Source organism: Rhipicephalus sanguineus, chromosome 7 (genome assembly GCF_013339695.2).
Source record: "Rhipicephalus sanguineus isolate Rsan-2018 chromosome 7, BIME_Rsan_1.4, whole genome shotgun sequence".
Taxonomy (NCBI): Eukaryota; Metazoa; Arthropoda; class Arachnida; order Ixodida; family Ixodidae; genus Rhipicephalus; species Rhipicephalus sanguineus.
In genome coordinates this window covers 85,641,952-85,659,764 of record NC_051182.1, presented here as the reverse complement: position 1 = coordinate 85,659,764, position 17,813 = coordinate 85,641,952, and the positions used below count along the sequence as shown (strand labels likewise).

The 17,813-nt window shown below is 43.4% G+C and overlaps 1 protein-coding gene across 1 annotated transcript; it reads left to right on the top strand.

The window, feature by feature from the left end:
• Positions 1 to 5,768: 5,768 nt before the first annotated feature.
• LOC119398817 (ctenidin-1-like) lies at positions 5,769 to 14,543 on the top strand. Its single transcript, XM_049417431.1, has 3 exons — positions 5,769 to 6,054; positions 13,563 to 13,645; positions 14,244 to 14,543. Exons 1-3 carry the CDS (start codon positions 5,769 to 5,771, stop codon positions 14,541 to 14,543), a joined length of 669 nt encoding a protein of 222 aa, XP_049273388.1.
• Positions 14,544 to 17,813: the final 3,270 nt, after the last annotated feature.

Sequence of the window (17,813 nt, the reverse complement as noted above, 5' to 3'; positions counted from 1 at the left end):
CCCAGCGTAATATACCGCGTCGAAAATGTGGGCACCATAACCCAAGTAACCGTGTATCCGGGCGCTATGAGTCGGACAAGCACTGATGTCGTTCACCTTTCTTGTCTGGGGGTTACTGCGCGCTCAAATTTTTAGTGATACCACGCCAGCTTCACCGGCGCCCGGCAGAAGCTCTGCAGTATATTCGTCCTGAAGCATACGCCACGGAAGTTACTTGTGTTTGTCGCGACCGAAAGTCGACGGGATTTGATTTTCGGGTAATCGTTTCGAAACTCCGCGTGTCATGTTAGTTGGAAAACAACTAAGGCTTCGTCTTGTACAGATATGTGCTTGAGCCAGAAATTAAAACGTAGAGATACCGCCTGGCCAGGCACTCAGATGCGCTTGGCAACAGTTATGCGAAAACTGCTGCTTTGAACGAATCTACTTTAGAGTTTCGCCAGCTGTGGATAGATGAAAGAGTTGAGAGAAATGTTGGTGTCTATAACAGCCAGGATAGCACCTTCATGGTGCGTGCAATGCATTTTAAGCAACGATACATGATTCTCAGTTACTCCGAAATCTTATCTGCATTCTTACCATAGAAGAACCACCCTGCAGAGGAAAAAAACAAGAGGCGCAACTGGCAGCTGGAACATAGCTACGAGCTGTGCCGGTTGTCCATGGCGTTTCCGCTCCGCGCTTACTTGTGTTCACGGCACCCATTTCTAATGAACAAGGTAGCAAGCGGACGATCAACCTCACGCGAAGAACATGCGGCCTTTTTGGTCCGCCTCATACCACCCTCTAAATACTGCACACGCTTTACTTTTCTGATATCAGGCTTGATGCCCCGTACATGAACTACCTTAACTGTGAAATTCAACGGGCAGACCTTCCAGTGTACCGTACATGTGATTTTCAGGACGACCTAAAACACGTCTTTATGGAGTGCCACCATCAATTCTCAGTGCCAAACAATCTGGAGGACGCACTGAACTTTTATTGCAGTTCGACCTAGTAGCAGCGATAATGAGGCACTTGTCAGCAATATAAAGTTTCTCCAAAGCGACAAACATAGCACCTAGGCCCCTATAATATTCCGTATTATTTCTGCATCACTAAAGGAATCGAGGTTCACTTACCCGCAATTTATAGAAGCCGTCAGAGTATTGCACACATATTGTTAAGTGTGACATGCTAGCTCTACCATAGCTGCATGCTCGTGTCTTCGCCTGCCCATGCCGCATGCTTTCACTTGGTTTAGGACTAAAAGAAAAAAAAATGAAGAACGCTTGAGCTGCGCTTTCTAAATTAGCACGCGATAGCGTAATCGGACCGTGCTCGTATCGACTTCCCAATCGCTAGCCTGGCTTCGCTTCTCGGTATACACCTAAATCATGCAGCAAGGAAAGTAACCTCTGTGCGCCTGTAAATTGGCCCTTTAAAACTGTCCTAGAAGGCGTTCCGCAAGCACAATTGCGAAGTGGCCACTACGACATTAATCTTTCTTTTTGCGAGTTGACGAAGTACCCACTACGCGTCCGTAAGACAACGCGCGCATCTGTACAGCTGCACACGTTGTTCATGCTGTTGTTGATGATAATAAATAATTATGAATGTGCGCATTATAATCGGTGGGCCATTACATAGGCGTGCGGACAGGGGGGGGGGGGTGCAGGAGGGGCGGCCGCCCCCTAATCACCTAAGAGGAAGGGGGCGCAAAATATGCCCCGTACATTGACCCTTCTAGTCACCTAAGAGGGGGGGGGGGCGCAAAATGTGCCCCATACATGGACTTAGTAGGGTGGGGGGGGCGCTACGATGAACATTCGCCCCCCCTAATGGGGAACCCTGCGCACGCCTATGGGCCTTTAAACGAACCACTCCTTGTGCAATTAACACGTTTTGACACCTGGTGCCATTGCACGATTCTGCCCAGCAATATTACATGTTATATCGACACTTCTCACACTACATAACATTCATGCAGTGCTTTTTTTTTCCAAAAATGACTTCGAGCATAGGCGTGGCTCTGTGGTAGACCACCCGCGTGCCACGCAGAAGTCCTGGGTTCGATTCCCACCGGTACCAAAGATTTTGATATTCTTTATTTGGATCTATCTCGAATTTTTGCCCACGGCCAACGCTGGTTCTTCGCTCACAACCAACGGCGCCGACAGTGACGCCGACGCCAACACCGGATTTCTCCGAAACGATCTCGTTAACGCTATCGCGTTAACATTAGCCCATCACTTTCGATTCATTTTTGTAACATTTGCTGATACATTAACAAAACAGAACAGAAATGATACCGTTACCACTGCATTTGTGCCATTTTAAGACAAGCACCTTATCGCTTTTGTGTCCTGGATATAAGGTTTTGCGATAGACGTTCAAGTGCACCTTTGTCCACATAAACTACCAAGCAGAGGTTGCGTTCACTTGCTTCCTTATGGAAGCATGAAGGAAAGTTAATTACACTTAAAGCGTGCTCAGTGTTCTGCTAAACATGATTATTTTCAAATTGATCTTAAACATAGAGCTTAACCTAGACATTTTTGGGACATACAAGGTATTCGATTGTAGCAAATCCTTCAACAAGTCCGCGCAATATAAAATTTCATTTTTATTCGTCTGACTGCCGCTGCCTTCTTTACTGTCACAACCATGTGACAATATTGACTGAACCAAAACCGCTTCTGGTTCAGTTCGCTGATTCTCGTGTATTATCGTTCAGTGAAAAAAAGTATGATTTAAACAATGTTGCTTTTTGAAGAAAAGTATTGTCGACTTGCCGATACTTGACTATGAAAATTTAATGCGCCCTAGAAACCCATATGGGGCAAGTGGCGACGTATTTCCTAAATAAATGTCTATGGCAATTATGGCCGCTGCAGATTCTGTATGCCGCAATAGGCGTAATGTAGTGAAGTGTGCTAGGTAAACATTAATATTCTAGCCTTTTGTTGTCCTTGGTTTTCATTAGAGAAGGTTTTCGTTTAAGTAACGAAAAGGCAGCCCACTAGAAATTTTCATTCCAGAACCCCTGAAAGGTAGCCAGTTTGGTACAAGGCAGCAGCATCTGGCAACCCTGCTAACAACACTTATAAATACATTGCTTATCTCTTCGATCCTCGGGCGTTTGTGTGCGCGGTTTCTTTTTTTTTCGCCCATATTTCTTTGAATATCAAAGAGCACTCAATTGACAAGCTTGTAGATTATGTGAAATACGGTTTCGTTCAACATCATGCCACTGAAGCTGCTGCACTTCTCAAATTCAACATACAGGAAGTGAACAGACAATATAGCGTTTATTCGCAATCATTCACAACGTCGCTTATGAAACAGGGACTCAGAATCTGATTAAGCCTACTTTTATTCGCATTCAGTCTTCGATGTGACCGAATTGAACGCTTCCGTGCACTTTCGTTGACCCCTCTCCGTCTCTGCAAGGATCAGCCCAAAGCGCTGCTTGCTCAGTGACGCGTTTCCCGATGCGAACAAAGGGTTTCTCCAGCGCTGACAAGCTGCCCAAGGCGTCGGCTGCCCCTTCCTACCCGCCTTATCGGGTTAACGCCTGCACGGACTGAATGCGCCCGTGACGACGCCACCGATTTGTCCAATATACTTCGTTGCGCTCCACTGCCTTCACAAAATAGCCGTGCGGCGCGGCTACTCAAAGGTGTGACATCGTCAGTCTCTCGCATGTTTGCGGATGCAATGTCGGACGTGTTCTGGTTTCCTTGCGTTTGCCCTACAACCGTATAATGGTATATAAGAACGGCTGGTCTCGCCGTAGTTCACAGTGATTCAGTCGCCGGACTATCTAACCTCCAGGCTCCGTTCAAGACGTCGAGTACTATTCAGGCCAATATGAAGACAACGGTATGGTCCTTGTTCATTGTCCTGATACGTAGGTTATCTGCTGCTTATGAAGTATCTGGAGTCGCGGCTAACTATCCAATGCTATGCTTTGAGTAGTGCACGAGTTCACGATTAATAGGCAATGATGTTCGCACTGCTACAGACTATAAAGTTCTGCCTCCATCTATGAATCAGCGACGAACCCATAATTGCACATTGACACCCTAAGGTGCGTTTACAGTTACATCTCCCCGTCGCCAGCTTATTTACTTAAATAGCTGAAAGCCCCTTGACACATACAGGGCGTGCCAAGGAGCTTTATAATATAGAGCCCAACCTTATAATATCCACGTGCGCCTAACAAAACCGTTACCAATTTGACATTTTCCCCTGTCCTCTTCACCAAGTCCGGGTATACTTAGATGAGTTCATGCTATTTGTTTACAAATGCCAGCTCCTAAGCGTTCCTTCTAACGCAACATCGTTAATGGATAAGTTGCTGTGTCTATCAGTTACTGTCCAAGCACTTTCTTTCATGGTAATACCTACAGTGTTTCTATTTTTCTGGTCATCTAAGGAAGTTTCTGAGATCTAAAGTTTCTCCTGACTGCAGGCGCTTCCGGGAAGTGATGTTTCTGTCGTCAAACACGTTGCGAACAGGCTAATCAGCTCAGTTTAATTCGGCTTACTATCCCTAGTAATTAATGCCTGAGATTTTTGAAAACTTCTTTCTCAAGTGTTGGTCCAGAAGAGAGAGAACAATGCTAAATCCCTGCGATTGCCGTGAAAAGTTAGTCTATTTTTTGAAGCTGGCTCGAGTTAAATAAGTGGCCCAGTGGTCATAGTAACAACTACGTTTAAATAAAACAAACAGCCTGTCTACAGGGATTGCGCAATGAGGCGGCACTAAAACACAACATTACTCACGATTTCGCCCTTTATAGATTAATCATGTACATCACCTATTTCGGGGTGGAGTTCCGTCTTCTGGTGATATTCCATTGCAGTCAAGCGAGACATACACTGTAAATGGCGGCGACTTCGAGGCAAGAGCAGGTGATGGAAAAACTCGATTTGCGCGAACAATGGAAATAGCATCAGGTGATAAGATCGCTTCCTTACACACATCCAGCAACATAACGCACATGCAAGAAGCCGGACGTAACGCCCCCAAATCTCGCGCAAGAATATTCCGCCATTTTTAGAGTCCGTGTTTCTATTTTGGAATTCTCTATTCTTTACTTCGGCATCAATGTAGAATGAAAAGAAAGGTAGCAACTGTGCAACTTACAACCCGCAATCCGTTCGCATCCTTAGACAACATGGTGTTCTCATTGCAACGGCAGACATAAAACGTTTCTGAAAGCAGCATTATGAATAACATTCAATATACTTCCGACATAACATATAAGCCCACAATCTATGTGCGTAATGTCATGCTAGCACAAGAAATGTATCGACTGCGCGTAGCAGTCCCAGGGGTATTGATTTCCAGTGTAGTTGTATCGTCGCGTTACGAGATTCTACATGGTAAAAATTTCTGGCGTGCATCGCCAAATTTGGCAATCAGAGTGTGCTCGCAAGGCAAGATGTAGGAATCTGCTGCGCGGCCTCCAGTCGGTGCCCGTTAGTCCCAGTCTGAAACGGGCCGAAATCGGCAAACACCTTCACTGAAAGAGCGTATTCACTCGTGTATATAACGATGCAATACATATAAAACGTTACTGAAATGTATACCTGGAACACAAATACGAAAGACATCACGAAAAATATATCAGTTGCCTTGTCTCAAAGGCATTTCTGCTGATGCGAACCAATCTTTCTCTGAATTGGAAGATCAATATTTCATTGCACAGGGAAAATTTTTGTGAGATGTATATATGACACAAACTTGGTTTCTTCTGCTCATTATGATCGTGAAAATGCATCCATCGCGACGTTCTTTGCAGACCTTCCTGCTCCTAGTGGTAGCACTCCTCGTGTCATTCGTCAACGCGGGCTACCACTACGGAGGCTACGGTGGAGGAGGCTACGGCGGGGGAGGCTACGGTGGAGGAGGTTACGGTGGTGGCGGATACGGTCACGGCCATGGCGGATACAAAAAAGTGATCGTCCTTCACAGTCACGGCGGACACGGCGGATACGGCGGTGGTGGCTACGGTGGCGGCGGTTATGGTGGTGGATACGGGGGAGGTTACGGAGGGCATGGTTGGTGGTAGGCGATCCATACATCCATACATCACTACATTAGTGATGCATGATCTGTGCAAGGCAGAAACTCCTAGACGCCGGATCGCCGCAACGGTGTGTACAAATGACTTTCGGTTGATGACTTCAACTAGTGTTTCCGCTTTTTAAATAAAGCATCGTTGATGAAAAAGACGGTGTCTTGGTGTACCTGTCTCTCCCGTACAATGCTTTCCAGGCATGTCTTCGATTATTTTCAGAGCAAAACTGCGACACCCGTTTACTAGGAAGGGAACAGATAGAAGATTGTCACACACAATGATGTTCCAGGGAGCACCGTAAAATTCATTGACGTTATAGAACAAATGGCCACAAAACCAGTACGTATCGAACACGGATACCTGACGAAATTTAGATTTACCGGCAGCTTGTGGCTGTATATTGTACTAGGGGTGTTCGACTATTCGAAAACCTGGAATAACGAATCGAATAGTGTTCTATTCGATTCGTTACTCGAATCGGCAGATTCCTAACAAGGTTCGTAACAAGGTTGTAACAAGGTTCGTAACAAGATTCAATTAACCATGTTACGAAATAACACGTAGTCAGTCAATGCTGGTAAACGAGTCGGAATGTTCCTTTGTTAATGTTTGTGGCTACTTGTTCCAAATAAAATACTGTTGAATTCTAGAACTGTTTAGAAAATGCTTGCCTTACCATTCGAAAACTATTCGAATAGTGTTAAATTTGTATTCGTATTTTAACCGGTGTCATCACTATGCGATTCGTATTCGATTCGGTTTTAAAATTTACTATTCGCACCCCCCTATACTATGCAGAAGAGAACAAAAGTACGTTGTTCGTATAAACTTCCATAGTGCAGCCTAAAGATACAGTAAACAGGCTGTTTAAAAAGTCATCTGTTTCTTAGATCTCTTGATTCGTAAATTTTTACTGCCGACTGCGTCCACGCTCATGTTTGAACAGACATTAAATCACACCGCTACCGACAAATCCGACTCGCCATCCTATTTATTTATTTATTTATTTATTTATTTATTTATTTATTTATTTATTTATTTATTTATTTATTTATTTAAAATGTCTTACAGCCTATTGACGGGTATTGACTAAGGGCGGCGCGTCAGTAATTTACACGGCAAAAAAGCAAAACGCAAAAAAAGAAACGAAGCAAATATTACAACCAGCAAGGTGCAACAAGGTTATGTAATACTAACACGCAGCGAAATCAGGTTATTACGGAGTTTCACGATTAGAGAGAGCGAGCATACGTAATATATGATAATGCGCGTACATTAGAAGGCGCGCTGCGCAAGTTTCTGCGGAGATAGCCGAGAGATTGAGAGGCTTTCGATGATACAGCTGATATATGCGTAGTCCAGGATAAATCCGATGAAAGGTGAACCACAAGATATTTGTACGACGGGATAACCGAAACAATGGTGTTAATAACTGTATAGGGAAATGCTGAGTTGGTACGATTACGAGTGAACGAGATTGCCTTCCATTTAGAGGCGTTAAGGGGTATCTGCCAAGTTACGCACACCTGTAGGTTAGGTCAAGGTCATTTTGGAGAGCGAAATGATCATCGAAACTTTCAATATTGCGGTGAGGGGCGAAATTGTCGGAGAACAACCTAACCGAGGATGAAAGGTTAGTGGGCAAATCGTTATAGTATAATAAAAAGAGTAATGGACCTAGCACACTGCCTTGGGGAACACCAGACGTGACGTCGCAAACGTTAGATTAAATATCGTTGACTCACCGTAAAGTTACTGACGCAAAGACAGGATGTTGCGTGGCGAAGAAAATTGTCATTATTACTTCTGTGCCCTACTTTTTTCGCACACTTTTCCTATAATTTTCTGCAATTTTCTACTCTTTGCTGACCGATGAACTAATCCTCTGTTTAAATTTTGTTAGGAGGTCCCCCTGACAGTTCTTACTTTGGGACCTCTGATTCTTCAATCGCAATGCAAAAAATGTATATAAGAAGTGTATGTATTTTGAATAAATTTCACCTTAAACTTAAACAAGAAAACAAGCAAGGCAGGGTTACCAAATCAATACAAAGGGCAGACAATGTAGAAATCAAACGACAATGAGGGACAGTATCGAACCCCTTGGCTAAATCTAGGAAGCGGCCATCGGTTTGATCGTTACTGTTCATATTAAAGTGAAGGTCAGTCATCAATTCGAATAACTGTGTGTCACATGAGTAGCCTTTTCTGAAGCCATGATGATTAGAGAAGAAAACATATTGATTCAAAGTGATGGCAGATATGAGAAGCTATAATAGGTTAAAGTAATTTGCAGGATGTTGATGTTAGTGAAATGGCTCGAACTACTGGACTTAAATACGGGAAGGACCTTACCAATCTTCCAATCCCTAGGCAGCTCACCGGATGACAAAGACTCGTTAAAAAAGGAGAAACAGAAAGCGACTGGAAACATCAAAGGTGTTATTCAGTATTTAGAGTTCCATCTTATGAATGTCTGTTCCCTATTGGGTACATTGGTACCAATTTTAACAAATACCTTGCAATAACTTTTCTGCGATGCGTGCACAGATATCTACAGTATTTTTTTTTTTTAGACCGCACAGATTTGTTTTAAAAATCCTATGACAGTAAGGCCTTCTGCCATTTCGCACTCCAACTTTAAGTCGAGGCGGAAATACCTTGTCTCAGCTGAAATGACCCTCTAGCAACTAATTACAAGACCTCGTCAATTAATCTTCATGTATTGTCTTGACGGCAGTTTTTTATGTTAGAAAGTTGGTCATTTATGACAATTTGGGAGTGTATCTATTTGTATAATTCATAAAAGTTGCACGTAATTTGCGATATTCGTAATCGAATTTTAAGGGCGATATCGAAGCTGATCGCCCCGGCGGGCACGAAATGCAACCACTCTGTTAGGGTCAGTCCGGAACCACCCGTGATAAGAAAGTGACGAAATTTCAATGAAGGCGCGTCTTGGCCCTATCTTTTCATGAAAGGCGGCCAGTGATATCACTCGCACATGCGGATCGCCTTACCTTTGCGCGTGGTCCTTGCTGCTCATATCCGTTGTATTCGAACTGCGCGCCAGAAAACCGAAATATCAACATTTTCTTTCTCTGTGAAGCATAAAACTCTGGAGCATCCACTGCGGCGCATCTTCTTGCAGACAGACGAAATAATTTTTCGAGCCTGCTTAAAGACTGAGAATGATAGAGATCAGTATCACACATCGCACCCAAAGAATAAGCTGTCCACTTCTGTATTTCAGAATGCTTGCCAAGTTTCCTCACAAGATTCTACTTCTGCGCGCATTCATTAAAATCTTGTCACTTCCTTTTCATGTGTACTTCCGGTCTTTCGTAACAGAGAGTCAGCGTTTCCTACGCGCCGGGCACCGTAAGTTTCCGTATCATCCTTAACATTCGATTATGTATATAGCGGATTACGTGCAACTTTCGTGATTTCTCAAAATTAATATTAATAATAATATCTGGGGTTTAACGTCCCAAAACCCCGATATGATTATGAGAGACGCCGTAGAGAAGGGCTTCGGAAATTTCGACCACCTGGGGTTCTTTAACGTGCACCTAAATCTAAGTACACGAGCCTCAAACATTTTCGCCTCCATCGAAAATGCAGCCGCCGCGGCGATTTCTAAAAAATTGGGCAAGCCATAAACTGGCATGCACTACAACTTTATAGTATAAACGACTGCCCTCAAGTGAGTAATTAAAAAAGTTAATTCACGAGTTTTTGTTAATTAGTCACGTAAATGTCAGTTTAGGTGCGGCGAAGCATTTCCGCCTCGCCATAGCATTCGTACGCGAAAACTACAGGAGTCTTACTGTCCTAGAATTTTCCCGCCGATTATGGCTAATAGTGGCTTCCACAAAGTTATTTTCGTTTCATATAGGGCTGGCCGACAACGCTCTTTGCGACGCCTGCGGTACCGAAGAGGCTTTTCAAGATATGTTCTGCGGCTGTCCTCGCTGCGCTGTGCAGAGACGATCACTCGCAATCGCGCTCGCTTGCCTTGACAACAGACCGATGTCGCAGTAACCACCCTCCAATGTAATCCCGAAACGTCATCGAGAATTCAAGCAACCAAGGCATTGTTCATATTTCTAAGGACAATAGGCTCGCACGAGCGGCTGTAGACTCATAAAGAGAGAGAGAGAGAAAGCAGTGTCCTGAGTTTGCTCAGCCGATGCGGCGTACAAATTCCGATCCGATCGCTGTTGATTCTTTCTGAGTGTAAGTATACAGTAGTACGCACGTACAAATAGCGCCTGAAGCTTGGAGACACCACTTTTAGTCAATGTTTCTTCTCTAGTCATCCGTGGCGTCGCGGGCGTACTCAAAACACCACCTGCTATTCGAGAGTTCCTGCACTTCCCAATGAAAGAAAAATGCGTTCGTCGATAGCAGTGCGGCGAGAGCAATGACAATTTCGCGAATCCGGAGCGGTGAGCGGAAAGTAACTCGAATAAGCAAATATTGAAGACACCGTCTGCTGCGCAAACCACCTTCGTGGCGTCTTACAAGATGGCGCTACCGCAACTTCAGTATTCGAAAACAGCGCACCCCTTGCTTCCTGATTTCGCTTAATATGACCGTGTTTCAAAAATAGCAAAATGAATTTTCTTTCCATTGGCGCTTGTCTCCCGCCTTTTACGTGCTCTATATGTGGCATGTTCCCTTTCTTTCTTTCCCTCTCCCTTTCTTGAAGGGCATGGGTTCAGCGTATATAAAGGTACCGAGCTGTATTTCTACGTATCTTACTCTCCGACAGCCATTGCATCCAAATGGTGACCAAGAAGGCAGCAACGGTATGAAGATAAACTTTACTACTAGTGGGATACTAGTTTAGATATTATGGGTATGGGATGTAAAATCACGCAAAAGCCTTATCTTAGAGTGCTGCAGAAGGCATATGGTTGAGCAGCCATGGAGACCTAGGTATACAGTGAAAGTTATTATGATGTTAGCGAATGAGTCCAAGCCGGCAACACGTGCCACGAAACAATCGGATTTATTTTTGCTTGCGTAAGTGCCGTGTGAATTGCACCGTGACCTTTTATCAGTGCTAAGTGGTGGGGTTGGTAAATTCCAAGCTACCAAATTTTTACAAATATGGCACTCAGAAATAATTTTTTTTAAATAGTAAACATTGTTTGCTGGTCACATATGAGCGGCTCATGTGTTAACGCGATAGCGTTAAAGAGCTCGTATCGCAGAAATTCCGCCGTCGGCGTCGGCGCCGTTGGTTGTGAGCGAAAAATCATCATCTTGTCCGTGACCGAAAAATTGAGAAAGCTGCAAATAAAATAAATATAAAAATGTTAGGTCCGAGTGAGAATCGAACCCAGGAGCGTCTGCGTGGCAAGCAGGTGTTCTACCACACAGCCACGCCTCGCTTGGAGCTACACTGAAAGTAACTTTTCATGCTTTCCAAAATACGCGTCCTGTATACGGGTGTCACAGTACGAGATTTAATATCGCAGTAATATCGCGTGGTACAGGCGTACATTGCCATCGGGCGTCACACTACGTCTATATCATAACGACTTGGTGGTTTAAAGACAGCCACCCATTACAAAAGGCACACACATTACTGCGCGTATTCCCTTAAGACCACGTAGTGGGTGCATCGCAACTTCGAAAAAGTTTCTCGCACATAATTGCTCGCGGTTTAAAGCATGCTACCCTTTACATAAGGTACACACCGTAGTGCGCGCATTCTGTTAAACACTCGTAGTGTTCGAAATGCGCACTAGGGGCAGGATATCGCTATCACGTTCAACTCTTAAAGGTGAAGCTTACGCGTCCCCCAATTTTTTTCAACATTGCTGCGCCGGTAGCTGGTGCTTCCAATATATGAAAGTCAACAACAGTAGGCGCATGAATGAACAGAGACATTCGTAATTCGGTGAATATCTAAGTACCGCATATGCCGGACAATGGGACTAGCCCCGGGCCATTTGTGCGTTTTATGTTTTCTAGCGCTTAAAGATACACAAAATTATAGTGGACAAATAAACAGAACTAAAAAGGGGGTTTCATGTTGCGCTAGAGAACATCAATCTAAACAGGAACCATCCAGCCTAACTTATTACCCTTACCAGTTGTATATTACTGGCGCACAGATGCCCGCTTGAGCATTAAATATGTTTTGTATAGTTGCAACCCACTATAGTTCGCTGGGACACTTCGACTAACAGTAAGCTTCCTAGCTAATCTGCAGCCCGTATGGACTAAGTAAGTAACCAAGATTTTTCTTATCAGCGTTTGAAGGCCGAGTTCCTTCAGAGCAGCTTCTCAATACCACTGTCACCGGTGCTCTCAATGCCACTTGCAACGGTGTAAGAATAAGTTGTCTGAACACAAGCATGTAAACTTCGAAATGAATCCAAAGCATTCGTGTATACATATATTGAAAATGACAGACGAACGCACAAAAATGGTTATTTTTCGTGCGGTTAGGTCCGACTTTCGTCAGGGAATTCACTGACGAAGGCCAGGCCTCGGCCGAGACTTTGCAAAATTAGCGTTTCCGTACGTTCGTCCGTCATATTCAATGTTTATATATATATATATATATATATATATATATATATATATATATATATAATATATATATATATATATATATAATATTATATACCTTTTCAGAAGATTGCGCATCACGACTCACGACTCCGCTGGCTCGTTTCATCGTTCGCTATAGCGACCTTTAAATGTTGTTCCATGTTCAGTTCTCACGCAGTCGCCGTAGAGCAGAAATACTCCGGTTTCCTTGAAGTTATCACCTACTCACGCAACTCCCTTCACCCACTTTCTCCACGCAATAACCTAAATAGAAATTGATCTAAAGATCCCAGACGTTGTTCGGGAACCATACGGTGAAACCAGTTCCACATGGTAGCAACACTTCAAAGAGTATTGATTGATTTGGTAGGGGTCACGTTACATATGTGTTGCATGTTCCTGCAATATCTAACAACGAGTATCTTCCGTGCACGTTGCGGACATGTTTCAGGAAAATCAAAAGCAGACAGTTCGCTGCCGATCTGGCAACTATTGATGAAACTGCGATTGCAGTCCTTCTACATACCACTGTTGTTTGTAACATTTCCGTAGCATCGCTTGACTTGTCAGTCAAGATAAAGTTTCTAGTCATATATGTTAACATGTTATTATTCCATCTGTCCTTCATTTTCGTATAATAAATCGCGCTAATTTTCGGTCGCTCGTTCGCGCGTCGTTTGATCATGCTAGAGGATTATTTCGGTTTTTTTTTTCTATTGCTTTGCGCATTCATCAATCAATAAGTTTCGTTATATGCCCTAATTATTAACTTTATTTTTCAACCAGCAATAGCGCACCCGTCATAGCTTACATCTTTGATCAATTCATGCAGTTTACACTCACTCAGAATAGCTACCTCAGTCCATATAATGTTCATGGTAAGTAGCAGTTATCCAGGAACTGCTTCATTCCCAGTGCGAGAGTATTTTAGATGTGCTGTGAGCCGCCGCAAGATCATGGATCTCCACTGTTCAGAGCTCACTAAGACCAACCACAATGTTCGTCACTGTCGGCAGGAGTGTCACGAATACTCGTTGTTTTTTTTTGTAAATAACAAATAAAATGTGAATGTCTGGTCATGCCTTGTATGTTATGATTATGATGCTATTCTTAGGGGTTTCAGCGTTGTCACTACCACTGCTCTTTGAAGATGCGGTAACCATGTATTCTTACTGGAAATTGTGCATGCCCGTTTAGTATCACCGCTTAACTTTGACCCTTGTCTCTCCTGCAACGCGATAAGGTTCGCACAATAAAAATATGCTTTTTTATGTTTCTTGTACTCATAATCTATCTTACTTGAGCACATATAAAGCTGATGTCCATCAAGCAAGCAAACGGTATATATTTACATGTCCACATCTTTTTAGCGCATAAAGGCTCTATGCAATATATGCTTTGTTTGAAATTGGGCATGTGTAGTTCTTCCATACCACTGTTGTATTAGGTTCATACTACTGTTTGATTTTGCCAGAATGGACCATGAAAAAGGCGGTTTGCTTCTCATAAGCATCTACATAAGAAACAAATGAATCATATATGAAAGGTGGCATTGGTTTCCGATGCATTAATTTGCTTGCTCTTCTCTTTGTGCAGGTTGCAATGATGGTCGTATTAATGCTCGCTACAAGTCACACCAGCGCCGGCTACCGCTACAAACTGCACGGTGGAGGTGTTCCTATATGCGGTGGTTTCGGTTCTTGGAAACACGGCTTCGGCGGTGTTGGATACGGAGGTCATGGCTACGGAAAGAAGATTAAGTTTATTAGCCACTTCCACGGGAAAATGGTCGGTAAAGGCTACGCCGGTGGATATAGAATCGGACCTGGTGGCATATACGGACACGGTTCCCATGGTGGCTACAGTGTTGGATACGGTGGCCCTGGTTGGTGGTGACAAAGCGGCCATGATCTTACGGGAGTGCTGCAGATGTTTGCTCTATACACAACAAATATTAAAGAATGCAGTTTAACTTTTCTTTCATGTGCTAAATAAAACTTGCTGCGACAATGTTTGAAACCGTAACGTTGGTGTGCTCACTAGACCGCGGCACAGAATTACTGAATGCTTTGTGCCACCGTTACACAACAATTCATTTATTTAATACAGCCAGTGTGCCGGTCAGTACAGACCGCCTAATGCTCCGTTACCTCAGGAAATCACACATTTAAAGTAAAGATTACGCGGCTTCCAGAGGGGCTGTAATCAAGCATATATGTGCCTAAAATGAAAAATATCGAATGCTTGAGCAGTATATCTTGCCTGAGGACGCGAAAACTGTAATAGTATATTCGTGCGGCCATGACGACGAGTATGGGCATCATCTGTTCCTTGTCTGTTCCAAGCACATGGCACACAGACAGCGATTCGAACGCAAAACTTCATTTGCTGGACACAGAGCGAACGTTCTCATTGCCAAATGGCTTAGGCCCATGGTCATCACGGATAAATCTCAAAGCAATTAAAGTGCGTCAATGCGTTTGTTGAGGAGACTAATATTTGTGAGGAGTATTGCGCCAACTTCATTGAGAGTGAGCACCGCGATTTTGGTGTGCTCTGTTAAAACGAGCACTTTGAGCTTACCAAACGCAGTATATATATATATATCTATATATATAATATATATATATATATAATATATATGTGGGCATCGTGGTGGAGTGGTCGTAGCGTTGCAAGTAGTCAAGTAGATCCTCCGTGAGAAGTCAACGTGAGAAGTCACAACGACTCTGGCTGAAACATCGAAATAAACAACGTTGTGACTTCTCACGGAGGATCTACATGACTATATATATATATATATATATTATATAATATATATAATATATATATAATTATATATTAATATATATATATATTATACAGTAAAACCTCGGTGATTCGATCACGGCTCGTACGAATTTCGGGGAGATAAGAATTTTTCTGTGGTCCCGGCCAAGGCCCATTAGCCTGCAATGTATTGGAATACGGTTTTGCGACCCGATTTGCACCCCGCGACGTTGATGCGAACGTACGCTAGCGCACAGGTACGAACAGGTGCTGCTCGCGCTGTCGCGGAAGACCCGGCAGTCACCCGCGGGCGCGAACATGCGCGCTGCGCGACCATCCACGGTGCGTCGTTGCCTCGAGATAGTGGTCGCGAATCTTGGAGGCCTTTAGGCGCCTTCGCGTTTAGATTAAAGATGAAGTTGACGTCGCGCTTTTTTTTTCCGACGCGTTGACGCGTGCTCCTGTGCTCGAGGCAGCAGCGTCTTTGTACTGTGTTAACACGTGCCTGCCACGTCGATGCAAGCCATGTCTCCGCAATCAGACGTTCTATGAATCAAGACCGAAACTTGGGCCACGGTCCGTCATGAAGTCCTATGAAAGGTGGACGAAGACCCCAAGAGACGAAGCGGACGGCCTTGGCGAAGAAGCTTGGCTCCATATTTGTGTGCAAAGCGCTTCTTAAGTCACTTTCGCTGCAGTACTCTTGTGTCGTGCAGAAAGCGTAGTAAGATTAGGAAGGGACTACTAGCGGTCACGGGGCACAACACATCTGGTTCATTAATCACACACGCGCACATGCACCGTACATTTACGATTACAAGTATATCGTTGACATCTAAAAACTTTACCGGCAATCATTCAGAGCTGTTCATGTCATGATGCGGCCCTGAGAAACACTGAATCAAAGCGCATGCCAACTTTATTTCGTCGCATACTCATTTTCCATGTTTTCTGGTGATACGAATTTAGGATGATACGAATATTTTGGATACCCCGCGAGATTCGTATCACCGAAGCTTTACTGTGTATATATATATATATAATATATTATATATTATATATATATATATATATATATATCTATATATATAATATATATTATATATATATAATATATATATATATATATATATATATATATATATATATAATAATATATATATTATATATATACAAGTTTTGTATATCATACCAACCAAGAGGAAGGGCAGCCATTGAAAAGAAATGGCGATAACTCCTTCATTTATTATTTATCCACACCCGATTGGCGGATTTAATGAGTAAAGGGTTACAAACAAGAGTCGGCAAATTTCGCATAAGGTATTACAAATTTGTGCATCAAGTAACCTTTCACCAAGCACATAGTAAGTACAGCTAAAATCAATCATGCCATCAAGAGCAGTAATGCCAAATTAGAAGATAATTTTGACGCTTCAAAACGGGTGTATACATCAGCAGTTACAAACGATATTTCGTTCTCGATTCAAAAACCGTCCCTATCTTATTGCTGCTTGAACAGCATAATCGTACACGTATGATCATCACTCGCTCATCCAACTCAAACGTGAATGTGATTATAGTTTGTACCAATTACACAAATAAACCGTAAGGGAAGTCTGTTTGCAGTACTCCCGCCAAACGTCCATCGCCGTATTTTTTGTGCCCGGCGCGCCCTCGCCCGTCGAGACGAGGAAGGACTTTTAGCCTTTGTTACCGCATCAGCCGATGGATGGTGCCACAAGGACAAGGAAGACTCCGGCACGAACTGCCGGAGTCTTCCTTCTTGAGTTAGCAGCCCAGTAATCGGTAGCAAAATGTGTCATGCTGTACTTGCATTACCTCTTTAGTTGCTGTGAACCTGAAGATCAAATCCCGGAGCATAAATTAGAACAGCGTCACCGAAACCAAAATCAGCGTGGTTACGAGAAACGGACTTCCCTATACTGCAAATCATGTATTTACATATTAACAAGGGCTCACCTGAAAGTGCTACAATCTATGTTGAATAGGGCGCGTGTAATGACACTCGCTATCCTTAATGACGAAAGCTAAAACGAAAATTACACAAGCATTTCGTCTTCCGAGACTGTATGTACTCTAATACAGTGAAACATCGGTGATACGAATCTCACGGGACCACCAAAAGTTTTCGTATCATCAAAATTCGTATCACAGAAAGCATGGAAAATTAGCATGCGACAAAAGTAAGCTTGCGTACATTTTCATTTATTGTTTTTCAGGGCCGCAGCAACGTCAGAAAGAACCCTGAATGATTGTCAGTTAAGTTTTTAGATGTCGCAATCAAAGCAGCACTCGTAAATATACGGCTCGTACGCGCGTACTTATGAACCAGGTGCGTTGTGACCCGCGACAGCAGTAGCCCCTTCCAAATTTTAG